Raw genomic sequence first — 13,549 nt, 5'->3', positions numbered from 1 at the left:
TAGTAAAACGTACCACACAGAATGCTTGAATTTTGCTGCAATTAATCAGAAAGCTTGCGTGCAATAACATCTGCCATCGTCTGGGGAGACACTTGCCTACTAGTCTGGACAATTTGACTCATTCTTGAAGCACTTCAAGTGGCTTCCAAAACCCAAAACACATATGAATCAGCACGATATTCAAGTAGCATCACAATAATCCCTTCCTCAAACTCTCTTTCTATCACAAAATTGGAAAATAAAGTTAGCTCAATCCACAGATGGAGCAGCTCATGACAACCATATGAATCTTTTTTCTCATCCGCATATTCATATGGATACATTGAATTGTTCAAACCACATTAAATTGACAAAAGTGCCTCGTTCACATAGGAATTTTGAATAAAGGAAATTGTTTGATAGGAGTTCATTATGTAGCGTGAAAAAAAGAAAAGAAAAGAAAAACCCACAAAACCCCCTATTTTTGCATCTCTTTAAGTAAATGAAGCGCCATGTCTATTCAGTCTATCAAATTGGTTTAATTTTTCCCTCCTAACCCCACGGACAAGCAACATGTCCAAACTACGATATCCCCAGCAAACAGTCCTATTACTTTGCCCATGACGCATTTACAACAATAGAAAATTGATCTATATGAGAGCCACTAGGGTCACTCACTTTGCCGTACGACACTCCAAATACTTCTTTGAGAATCTTCTACATTTTTCAGATTGATGACTCGAAGATTTGAGACAATTAAGGTAATCCTTCTTCTCCTGAAGCGAAAAGGTAGCCAGAATATCATTAGCTAAGTACTAAAATCCAAGAACGCCACAATCAAATTTTTCCTGGTGACGGCTGATTCTGGGACTCTATACTTTAAAAGGCACAAAACCAATACCTGGTCGCATTCATGCGTGCGGTCCAAGGGGAAGACACCTTTTTTTCTGGAGGTACTGGTCGCAATCCCCTATTCCCTCCAAATGCCCTGCCCGCGATGATTGCCAATTACAGATGAAGATGGCCGTGTGAGTGCGATACTAAAGCCGCTGCTCCTTCCCTTGTTACCAAAAACTAGTACTGCCGCCACCGCTCCTACTGCCCCCTCTCACACCAATTGCCTTTATGAGCAATGACAACACCAAGTTTTGACATTGCAGCCACCACCAATCTTGGAAGCATTGACACTATCTGAAAACACTCCAACATTTGCCCGACTCTTTCCAACATTCGGTCAATAAGTGTAAGAAAATCCGATACTTGATCAACTCTCTCGACACTTTTCGACACACAAGTCTAGAATTTTGACGCATGATTCTAACATGCACATGGTCAATTTTAAAAGTTTTCAATAAATGAGGAGTTAAAATGTAAATATGTAAAAAAATAAAAATAATAAAGAGGGAAAGAAGAAAAACCTAATATCTTCTTCTTTTTAGACTCTTACTTCTTGTGACACACAATCTGCTCCCCAATATATTTTTTGTCTTCTCTTTCGAAATGCTCTGATACGCAAGTTCATAATGTGGATTGCTTGTTTTTTTTTTCTAAGTTTTATGGATTATTGAAATGGAGTTGAATTCATCAAATTAAAACAATGAATAATATTAACAAAGGGTGGATTAATGTTTTTACTGAAAATTTATTTTAGGCTCTTTTTTAGTACATAATTATTTGTGAATTTGAATCAAATTAAATTGATTAAAATAATCATAAAAATGATAATTTATTATGTATATATAAAAATATACATTTAATATTCAATGTTTTCCAACTTGTCGAAATTTTCTATTCTTTTGAGAAATAACATGTTGGCGTATTGTGTCATGTCGCGTATTGATGTTGATGCTACTTAGATGCATGCTCAGGAACTTAGTTTTCCGTTTATCTATTATAGGCAAGATTCAAGAGATCCGATATTCTCCATACCCAGAAGACCCAATTATCTAATTTCCTAAACCTTAATCGTCTCCTAGATTCGAATCTCGCACTAATGTCTTCAAACGGTTATGGAAAGATGGTTGATCCCACTTAATCGTCTTCTAGACTCCATGCTTGAGCCCCTCTGTGTCTATTATATTTCCATTCTCATTGTCATCATCAATAGATACCTTTAAGCGCTTTGGGCTCTCTTGAATATTGGCTTCCATAGCAATTGCATGACAAAAGATGAGACAACGAAAGATGAGTAAAATTCCAGATTGAAATGAAAAATTTAGCCATTAAGAATTCAAAATATTGAATTGATTGGTCTTATCATGCCGTGTTCAGACTATTTCCTACTTATATGTATAGTTGCAAGGACCAAAGTCTCTTTTAACAAATCGAATATGAAATGTAATGTATACATCAACTATAATATTCACTCTTTGAGTATAATGTCCTAGATTTGCATTGGATATCAATGTCGAAAAATTCACCGCCATTAGGAGATTCTAGGGGAAATGAAGTGAACAATGTGCAAACAATCCTTTCGTTGCTTCGGTTTACGATGAATGTTTGCTGAGGTTACAAAAAGTGCTTAAACTCATGCAAGTGGACAGCGGATAGCAAGTTCAGAAGAGAACAAACATGGGGGAAACATTGAAATATAATGCCTGTGAAAGAAGCGGTGCAAGGGTGAAAAGAATGTTATTTGCAGCGAGCAAGGGTAGCTCTTCCTTGAGTAAAATTAAAAGACAATCCATTAGTTTGGAAATTACAAAAGCTTCCCAACATAGCCTAATGGTATTTTTAAGAATAATATCACATTGGCAGCCATATTTAGGATGGGAAAAGAGCCTCGAAAGAATCTCCACAGATTTGGATATAACCATATAAGCCATTAACCTTTACCAAAAAAAAAAAAAACATGCGAGCTATTAACAATATGGGATTTCACACTAAAAATGGCTCGAAGCTTATGGAAACTAATCGACATATATGTATTTCCCTATATGCATATTTACCTGTTTTATACATATATACCAGATCCTTCCGTAGATTATGTCATAAGTTCCATCTATATATATTCAACAACCTCGTGTTCTTCCTCGCATTGTTTCTTGAGAGAGTTATCATGGCTAGACTAAGTTCCATGAACCTTGTCTTGGTCTTTTCGTTGAGTTTCATGGTTTTGTCATCTGAATTAGTGATTCAAAGTGAAGGGTCTTCAAGTGATTATGGGACTGCGCTCACCAAGTCGTTGCTGTACTTCGAGGCTCAGCGATCAGGCAAACTGCCAAGTGATCAGAGAGTCCAATGGCGTGGCGATTCGGCGCTTGAAGATGGGAGCGATGCCGGAGTACGGATTTTTTTATTTACTTTTCTGCAGTTTTATCTATATTTATTCCCTTAATTTTCACATGTCGCGAAAGAAAGATAGGAAATTATTGCATATAGAAATTTCGTTCGCGCCGTTTCAATTTTGACATATGCGCAAAATTGCAAAAAACGTATCTTGCTATGATTTTGCATGCAGAATCCCGTGTGCCAATCTTTTTGCTACATGTCACAAGAGTATTCTGAAGTAATCTGATTTTTGGTTAATGTTAATATTTGATTTCCTTTTAGGCTTATTTCCGGAATACATTTAATCTCTCTTTTTGGCTAATAGATCAAACTGACCGGAGGATACTACGACGCCGGCGACAACGTCAAGTTCGGGTTCCCGATGGCCTTCACAATCTCGTTGCTCTCGTGGAGCGTTGTGGAGTTCAAAGACAATTTGAAAGCCAAGCACGAGCTCTCGAACGCGCTTGCTGCCGTAAAATGGGGCACGGACTACCTGATCAAAGCCCACCCTCAGCCCAACGTCCTCTACGGCGAGGTCGGCGAGGGCAACTCCGACCACTCGTGCTGGCAGAGGCCCGAGGACATGACCACCGCCCGCACTGCCTACAAGATCGACGACCAGAACCCAGGGGCCGATCTCGCCGGGGAAACTGCAGCTGCATTTGCGGCTGCTTCCATCGCCTTTGCCAAGACGGATTCTGAATATTCATCTCAGCTTCTAACTCATGCAAAACAGGTCTTCTTTGTTTCATTGTTACACGACCAGTTTGCAAGAATCATGCATGCGTCGCACGCAAGCCTTTAGCTAATTAGCTTCCTCTTTTATTATCAATTCATGGATTTGAATATCTACGTTTGGCCGTCTGAATTTCTAATCGGATAGGACTGGATAGGATATGATATGAAATCCTCGGATTTTTTTTTATATCCCGTCCATTGTTTGGTGAATCATAATATTAAGATGTACATTTTTTTTTTTAATTATATATAAACGGCATATAATTATAAATGAACTAAATGTTCATAAACAGAGATAGTGAAAATCTCTCGTAACATTATTACTTAATTTATTTTTATTTTATTTTTCCTCTTTTTTATATTATTTTCATTATTATTTATTTTATACAAAAATACCTAAAATATATAATAAATATAAATATTTAATTTATAGATTGAATATTTAATATAAGATAGAATTAAAGTTGAATATATAAATTAAAATAAGATTAATTAAAAATAAATATTTATTTTTTATTTCTTAAATTAGAATTAATATATTATTTATATTGAAATATAATTTCAATTTTGTTAATTTAATAAGTTTTTATTCAAGAAAAATAACTTTCCTATTATGAATATTACAAATCATATCCACCTTTATCCCACCTTCCCCACGGGATAATTTTATTATGTCTATATCCCTCTTATATCCAACTTTATCCCGTCCTAAGCGAACACCAAATGTAGGATATGATAAATCATATCATATCCCGAATTTTATCCCGACTACCAAACGCAACCTAAATGTGTCGACCTTCTTCAATCAGTAACATTGGATACAACCTACGAATTTTTTTGGTAAAGGTAAGAAAACAACCTACCTACGAATTTTGCGTCCTTCCTAAATTGATATATTGTTGTCCGATGATTTGGTTGTAACTTTTTTACCTAACAAAAAGATACTATAATTAATCAATTGATGTGTTTATTTCGACTAATTTTTGCGTTTGACAGCTCTTTGATTTCGCTCGGAATCATCCTGGCGTGTACACGAGTAGCATCTCTGTAGCAGGGCAGTTCTATTCCAGCTCTGGATATCAGGTATTGCTTAAAATCACATAGAATTCGGTAAGAATGTGTATTCAATCCTATTATCAAGCGTGAAATGTCTAAACTACCGTAATCACCTGATGACACAGGACGAACTACTGTGGGCAGCTGCGTGGCTTCACCGTGCAACTGGGGACAAAGAATACCTCGATTACCTCAGTAGCTCGGGCGACACCGGTGGCGGTCGGACTGAGTTCTCGTGGAACGACAAGTACGTCGGCGCCCAAGTGCTCGTTGCGAAGGTATATCTCATCTTGTATGCCAGATTGGTTCCATTAACAAAGTACATTGTGTAGGCCTTGAACTTATATTTTGGATGCACGCTGCTTCGTCACTATTCTAATTCCCAACATTTTGCCAATGGATGATTAAACATCAGATCCGCTCTGAAGAAAATCTCCAAAAATAAAATAAAATAAAAACAAGACCTACGGTTTGATTTTATGCATGAAATGAAATGCACAGCTAGTGTTGGAAGGCCAAGTTGAGAACTCAGGACCATGGGCACAATACAAAAGCCAAGCAGAGCAATTCATATGCAATTGCCTCCAGAAAGGCAGCGGCAATTTCAAAAAGACCCCTGGTGGACTGCTGTGGTTTCAACCCTGGAACAACCTCCAGTACACCTCCACCGCCGCGTTCATCGCCGCGGTGTACGCTGACTACCTCGACTCCAAGAAAGCCTCAATCCAGTGCCCCGGCGGTATTGCATCTTCCTCCGATCTGATCGAGCTTGCCCAGTCACAGGTACATATGACCACATATATCCTTAGTGCGAAGCGCTTTTTTGGTTCGGTGTTTTTTAGTGCAATTAAGGTGAATTCCTAGATTAACTACCAATCCAGTATCATGTGTGTGAGAGGTCAAGGGTATCAAAAACTTGATAACACCATTTTAGGACGATAAGTTCACTTATTTAGCTGATTTCTTTTACAACATATGCTTTGCTTTGATTATCATTCCTTTTTGTTGTCGATCCAATTCAAGGCGGACTATATCCTCGGAGAGAACCCGAATAAACTGAGCTATATGGTCGGCTATGGATCGAACTATCCGACCCAAGTGCACCACAGGGGAGCCTCCATTGTCTCGATCAAGAAGGACCCGACGCCTGTCTCATGCAGCCAAGGATTTGACTTGTGGTTTAACAAGAACGCCCCGAACCCGAACGTATTGGACGGAGCGCTCGTCGGGGGCCCGGACCAGCAAGACGGGTACTCAGACTCGAGGTCGAACTATCAGATGGCCGAGCCAGCAACCGCCAACACAGCACCTTTTGTTGGTGTTTTAGCTAGGCTTGCTTGAGCATAATTACTAGGTTCAGTCTGATCTTTCCTGCCGTATATTGTATAATTATATTTAAATATCATGCATGCCAAATAAATGTTTGATGAGTCAATTCCAATCGAATTAGTCATCGAAAGTTGATGTTTTGTACGGGATTGATTTAAGTGTTGCCATTTACACTAAGCAAAATGGGCCGTTGAAGTAAGGGAGGGCGTGAGTTGATATTCTGTGAGCTGCGCAAAGTGATAACTAAGATTACTGGGGGTAAGCACCAAAGGACCAAACTCTAAAGTTGGGGCAATAAATTGCATAAGCCCATACTTAAATGAAAATAATAAAGGTAAGCACCGGGTCTAGTTCAACTCAAATACCAAACCGAATCAGTCTGGATCGATTGGTTCAAGTTTATTTCCGATTGGTTCCCACTTTCGTGAACCTCTACAACCATGAACGAAGAAACGCATGAGAGAAAAGTATATTAACTAGTGATTGGAATGCCCCAATTTTTGATTGGAGGGGACACCAAATGCCTCTGCCCTTCCATCCCTTGGATAGATAGAGAGGGAGGGCAAAGCTTTTGATTTTTTCATGTTGGCAAGGAGTTGAACAATGAAAATAGATGGCGAATGCTTGATTGAATTGATCAGTCATGTAGGAACAGTTTTGAGTTCCAAGGTAGGTTTTACCTTGAAAACAATTAGTTCAATCCTTGTGTTGAACCGACTCTAAATAAATTTTGAAGCTTCTTTTAGAAATATAAGGTGCATTCACAACTTTTGAGAACCAATACATGGGTATCAACTTGAGCAAACAATAACATGTCCACATTTTTGTTGTTGCTGTAAAAACAATAACATAAACACTTGGTTAACGTATCATTTGTAATAAAATTGTGCAGCTTTTACACTCGAGAAAAATAATATGGTTCTTTACACAATAAGAGTTAAGTTTTCGAATAAAATTGGACAACTAATAGGATCCGGCAATTCCAAAACTCACCGATTTCTTTTTCGATTTCAATATTTGAGAACCGAGAGTTACAGGGTCGAACTCAAAATCGATCCACTTTGAAATCGATCGGCCCAGGCAACCGAGAACTCATTTCACTTTTCTTCGGGGGAACAGGAAGAGAGACGAAAATTGGTGCAATTCTCCTACATCATTATTCCCAGCATTTATGCAGAGTTTTTTTTTTTTTCTCACCTCATTATATTCTCATATTTCAATACAAATTATAATAAACGAACACTTTAGAGCACTTCACGTTTGCCCTTTTAACTCCACACGCAAATTCGTGTACGAAAGCTCCACATGGAAAGACGAGGGCTTTTATGGGAGTTAGAGCTGCCTCAAATCCTCCATCTTTTCCCACAAAAAATAAACTTGGTATTTCTTAACGCAGTGCTTTTGGCCAATGTGATTACCATCTCTCTGGCTTTTCTCAAAAGATTTCGTCCCAAGCGTGACGTTAAAATGTTACATATGAGGTTACATTTAGATCTTGGGATCTTTCCAATGTAAAATAATCAAGGATAAAGTCAGGTATAGAACTCGAAAAAATATAATATACCAACAAAAGGGAGCAAAGTGTGGGGACATCAGCATGTAAAAATAAAGAACGCAATTTGGCATCGCATCGCATTTGCGAGCAGGCATAGACAGCCCGTGACTTACTTTGATTGGCCTCTTGATTTTAGTCATGGAAGATGACAAAAGGAGAAAGGAGAGTTATGCAATTTGTGATCAATATATGACTCGTCCTTTGTTATTTGTTAGTTCCACAACATTCTCAATTTTCGATTTGATTAATGTTGGTACTTCAATGATTACTCCCTTTGCATAACTGTTGTCCATCTTCCTTTTAATTGACGCCAAGAACATCCCTTGAAGGGGACTTTTGTTGGGATTGTCGAATTCCCAAAAACCAGATTCGACACTAAATCGAACCCCTAAACTTGTGCGGAAGACGAGCCTGGGATAAAGACATGCATCACCGATCCTAAGACACATCACAGAATCGAACGTACCTTGTTAGCCACAGATTAAACACCAATGCTGAAGATCGAGTAAGAAATTCTGATTCCGTTCTATCAAGGACGTGTCGTTGCTATTAGGGGGAGAAAAGAGCGTATTCTTCTTTTATGTTTTCTTCTTTTTCTTTTTGAGGGAGAGAGAGACTCACGTACGTTGTTTGGAGGGAGAGAGAGTGTCTTCACTTACGTACATCCAAAAGGTACGTGCCTTTTATTCCTTTCCCTCAAAGTGTCTCCTCTAAGGGACGCAATCCCTCAACGTAACATCTCATCCAAAGACGCAACCCCTTAATGCACTCTTTCATTCATGAACCATAATCTTGCGGGCCGGGCTTTTAGCCCCAACATAAGCGGACGGGCCTTAAGCCCATCATCATATTAATCAATAAAACAATCATTTCCCACTCGCACATGGTGGGCCGAACAGGATCCTCTTTACCTTTCTTCAACATTCATACCGGTGAATAATCCATGCGACTAGCATACTTTGAGAGCTCGTTGCCATACATTTGTTAGGAATATATAGCAGCTCATAATGGGCATCACACTTTGAGTAGATTTAGTATACAGTACCCTAGATCGATCGATCACATTTATATCTCTCTTGATCTCTTTTAAACAATGATATATTGTATTCACAATTATGATTATTTCAAAGACAGTCATAATTGGTCGACTAGTGAATACAAAACTAAGAATGTGATTCTCCATATTCGATCTTACTCTTTCCTTCAAACTCTCAATTTCAGTTCAGCTTGCTTTTCTAGAAATGTCCCATTAGATCGAATCAACTCATGACCATTGGCAACATCCTAAGATAGCAAACAATAAATAGAAATCTTAAGAATAAACAAAAGTCATGAGAGCACTAAAATTGAGGAACTCTTTTCCTCAAGAGTCTCACATGGCATAAAAGTTGAGATCAAACTTTTGCCACACTTATTGGTTGTCTTATGCATACGTAATATGAAATACGTATTATGGTATTAACTTTTTTCCCATGGAGCGTATGTCTACACCTTCAATACCGTATAGACGATAGTTCAGACATACTCAATGTCTAACTTGAGTTCACGTATCTACTCATTTACAAAATTCATCAAAACTCACATTTGGCATCATAGACAGATAAAGTAAAAATATGTGGGTTATTTTACTTTCGGACATAGTAAATATTATGTCATCATCTTAACACCCAGTTAAGGCGACAAATATATTTTAAGTTTGAGCTTTTGATTATTACCTAGATAATAAGCTTAAAAACAGTCCCATCTCTATTTATCACACAATAAATAGAGTTGATTACCTGTGTGAGTGGGCTAATCTTTTATCTGTCCGACATACTTTCTCAACTTAATATAATGCACTGAGCATTAAGATGCATAAAGATCAAACAAGGATTCATAAGCATTAATAATGAAAAAAAAAAAACACAAGTTCATTAAATGTGAACGCTTAAGGGAAATTACAATATTCAGTACATCAGCCTCTACGCAATCCTAGAGATTTTACATTATCACAAAACACATCTCTAGGTATTGGCTTTGTCATAGGATCTGCTACCATTCTACGTGTAGATATGTACTGTAAGTTCACATTCTTTCGTGCAACCATATCTTTGACAAAGTTATACTTTGTATCTATATGTTTGGTCTTGCCATAATATTTTGGATCTTTGGTGTACGCTATAGCTGCTTGGTTATCACAGTTAACCAATAATTGATTTGTAGCTTTCTCAATAACATCTAAATGATCCAAAAATCTCTTAAGCCAAACTCCTTCTTGTACCGCTGCTGATAATGCCATGAACTCAGCTTCCATCGTGGACAAGGCTATACACGTTTGTTTCTTACTGCTCCATGATATGACGCCATTGTTCAATAAGAAAGCAAATCCAGAGGTAGATTTTCTTTCATCTAAATCTCCTCCCCAATCAGCATCGGAATAGCCTTCAAGTTGCAGATCATTTCCTTGGTAATTCAGCTTGTAATCAGCAGTTCCCTTCAGATACGTCTTGTACACATCATAGCGTACATCAAGCTCCCAACAGCACTAGCATAAGGAATGTGTTTCATTTTTTCCTTCTCTTGTGGAGTCCTTGGACACAGTCTATGGCTCAATCCTTCATCTTTTGCAATAGGAGTGTCTATGGGTTTACAATCTTGCATACAAAATCATTCAAGAACTTTATTTATATATGTTTCTTGCGAAAGAGATAACGATATCTTCGAACGATCTCTTGAAATCTTAACTCCAAGAATGTATGCAGCCTCACCCATATCTTTCATATCAAAGTTGGAAGATAACCAACTCTTCACAGTATTTACAAACTCCACATTGCTTCCGGCAATTAGTATATCATCAATATATAATGATATGATCACAAATTGATTTTTGGATCTTTTGATATATACATAATGATCATTGTAAAATCATATGCCATTATGGCATTATGAAAATGTATATACCATTGTTTTGACGACTACTTAAGGCCATATATCGACCTCAAAAGTCGACATACATTTTTTCTTGGCCTTTCATTATGAAATCAGCAAGTTGTTTCATATATATTTCTTCCTCTAATTTTCCATTGAGGAAAGCAGTCTTTACATCCATTTGATGTAACTCAAGATTCATACTAGCCACTATTACCAGAATAATGCGAATCGAGGTAAATCTCACTACAGGAGAAAATGTTTCTTCATAATCAATTCATTCATGTTGGTTATACCATTTCGCCACAAGACGAGCCTTATGCCTTTCTATCGAGCCATCAGCTTTTCGCTTTATTTTGAGAACCCACTTGTTCCTAATAGCTTTGCGTCCCTTTGGAAGATCAACCAGTTCCCAAACTTGGTTTGACTTCATTGACTCAATCTCCTCTTCCATTGCATGAATTCATTTTTCCTTATTAGGGCAATTTAGAGCCTCATTAATATTTCTTGGCTCATCCACATTTTGCGAAGCAATCATAAAAGTTTCCCCTTCAATGTCAAAACGTCGACGGGGAATACTTTTGCGACTTGTTCGCCATATGAGAGATTGTATACTTTGCACATCATTCCCCATTATGCTTCCACTGGGATTAGATAATGATAATGTCGTCTCATCATGTGGTTGTAATTGAGAATGAGTTGAGTTCAATTCATCACTTCTCATATTACTCCTACTTGGACGAACTCTACTAAATCATTATCTTGATCCAAGGTTTCAAATAGGGAGTAATCTTCACCTATTTCGCCCTTATTAGAAAATTCATTCTCTAAGAATGTGGCATCCCGTGATTCAAATTCAGTTATACTCTCACTTTCCTGCTCACCTATGAACACATACCATTTCGAGTGTTCGGAGTATCTTATGAAAATACTCTTCTTTCCTCTAGGACCCAATTTCCCAAACTTGTGAGATGGTTCATGAGTATAGGCAGCACAACCCAACGGCTTAAGAAAACTTAAGTCCGGTTTTCTACCTGTCCATAACTTATATGGAGTGGAAGTAACTGATTTGGAAAGCACTCGGTTAAGTCTATAGGCAGCAGTTAACAACGCATCACTCCAAAAAATGATAGGTAAGTTAGCATGCGCCATCATGGACCTAACCATTTCCAGTAGGGTTCTGTTTTTTCTTTCCGCAACACCATTTTGTTGAGGAGTATATGGAATAGACAACTGTCTTTCTATTCCTTTTTCATCATATAATTTTCTGAACTCATCAGATAAATATTTTCGACCTCGATCGGATCTTCATACTTTTATTTTCTTGTCTAACTAATTTTCTACCAAGTTTATAAACTTTTTGAAACAATTTAATGCTTTAGATTTATGAGAAATCAAATAGACATATTCGAATCGAGTATAATCATCTATAAAAGTGATGAAATAAACAGCTCCATGCCTTCCTCTCACATTCATTGGACTATAGACGTTAGAATGGATTAAGTATAGAGGAAATTCAGCACTTTTACCTTTTTCCAAATGGTTTCCTTGTCGTTTTCCCTACTAGGCAATGCTCACATATAGGCAAATCGACTTTTTCAATGTTGCCCAACAAGCCCTCTTTGGCTAGTCTATTCATACGTTATTGGCCAATATGACCAAGTCTAACATGTCACACATTCACATCATTATCATATGAATTAGGAGATGTGAGAAGGGAATAACAAATATTTGCATTAACATAGTCAATATCTAATATAATGAAACCATCCAGAAAAAAACCATAACCATAGTAATTTGTATCCAAAAACAAATCCACACCTCTATTATGGAAGTTCATATTAAAACTTAGCTTGACCAACACTAAAACATACACTAAATTCCGACGAATCTCCGGAGCATACAAAACATCATGTAGAAACAAAGTGCGTCCACCATGCATATTCAGTTGGCAGGTGCCAATTCCTTTTACTTCAGCTCTGGAGTTGTTTCCCACATAGATCCACTTAGTTCCAGTTTGTACTCGTTGGAATTCCACGAGGGATCTTCTATCCTTCGCTACATGGTTTGTCGCTCATGAATCTACAATCCACAAAGGATTAGACTCAGTCAAGAATACAGAATTTGATACATAGACAGAGTTCTTAAAAACACAAGGGGTGTATACCTTCTTTGGCTCACGATAATCACGAGTATAATGACCCTTCTTGTCACAATTGTAACACTTTACCCTTGTAAGCTTCTTCATTTGAGGACGCTTTTCTTTTTCATGTTGGTTAAACTTAGGTTTTTTCCTTGAAGGACCTGCTTCCTTGCATTTCCCTTTATCAAACCAGTTAGAACGTTTGCGCTTGGAGCTTGAAGCTCCATGTGAGCTAGAACCAGCATGATAGATTTCAGCTTCCGGCTTAGCCACCAAGAGGCGGTCCTCTTTCAACTCAAGATGACGCACTGCATCCTCAAAGGTTTTGATATTTTCATTATGGGTCAGGTGCACCTTCATATGCTCCCAACTCTGAGGCAAGGAACGAATCACTGCTTGCACTTGCTATTCATTAGTTAGGACATAGCCAGCATCTTTCAGCTCATTAATCATGTTTGGCATCTTTCTAAGATGTTTCATGGTCTGACCATGAGGCTTCTTATAAGAGTCAAACCTAATAGTGAGCTACCTCGGTCCCTGTCATGAAGTATGACCAAATCTTGCTGCCA

The 13,549-nt window shown here is 37.8% G+C and overlaps 1 protein-coding gene and 1 pseudogene across 1 annotated transcript; one reads left to right on the top strand and one right to left on the bottom strand.

The window, feature by feature from the left end:
* Positions 1 to 580: 580 nt before the first annotated feature.
* Positions 581 to 1,188, bottom strand: LOC120291964 (annotated as a pseudogene).
* A 1,849-nt stretch (positions 1,189 to 3,037) lies between these two features.
* Positions 3,038 to 6,387, top strand: LOC104446410 (endoglucanase 14). Its single transcript, XM_010060266.2, has 6 exons — positions 3,038 to 3,262; positions 3,575 to 3,988; positions 4,987 to 5,073; positions 5,172 to 5,324; positions 5,548 to 5,829; positions 6,070 to 6,387. The coding sequence occupies exons 1-6, from the start codon at positions 3,038 to 3,040 to the stop codon at positions 6,385 to 6,387; spliced, it is 1,479 nt and encodes a 492-aa protein (XP_010058568.2).
* Positions 6,388 to 13,549: the final 7,162 nt, after the last annotated feature.

The sequence above is a fragment of the Eucalyptus grandis genome, chromosome 3, assembly GCF_016545825.1.
Source record: "Eucalyptus grandis isolate ANBG69807.140 chromosome 3, ASM1654582v1, whole genome shotgun sequence".
In the NCBI taxonomy this organism is placed as follows: Eukaryota; Viridiplantae; Streptophyta; class Magnoliopsida; order Myrtales; family Myrtaceae; genus Eucalyptus; species Eucalyptus grandis.
Note: the sequence above shows the minus strand (reverse complement) of the source record. Positions and strands in the feature narration are given on the sequence as shown.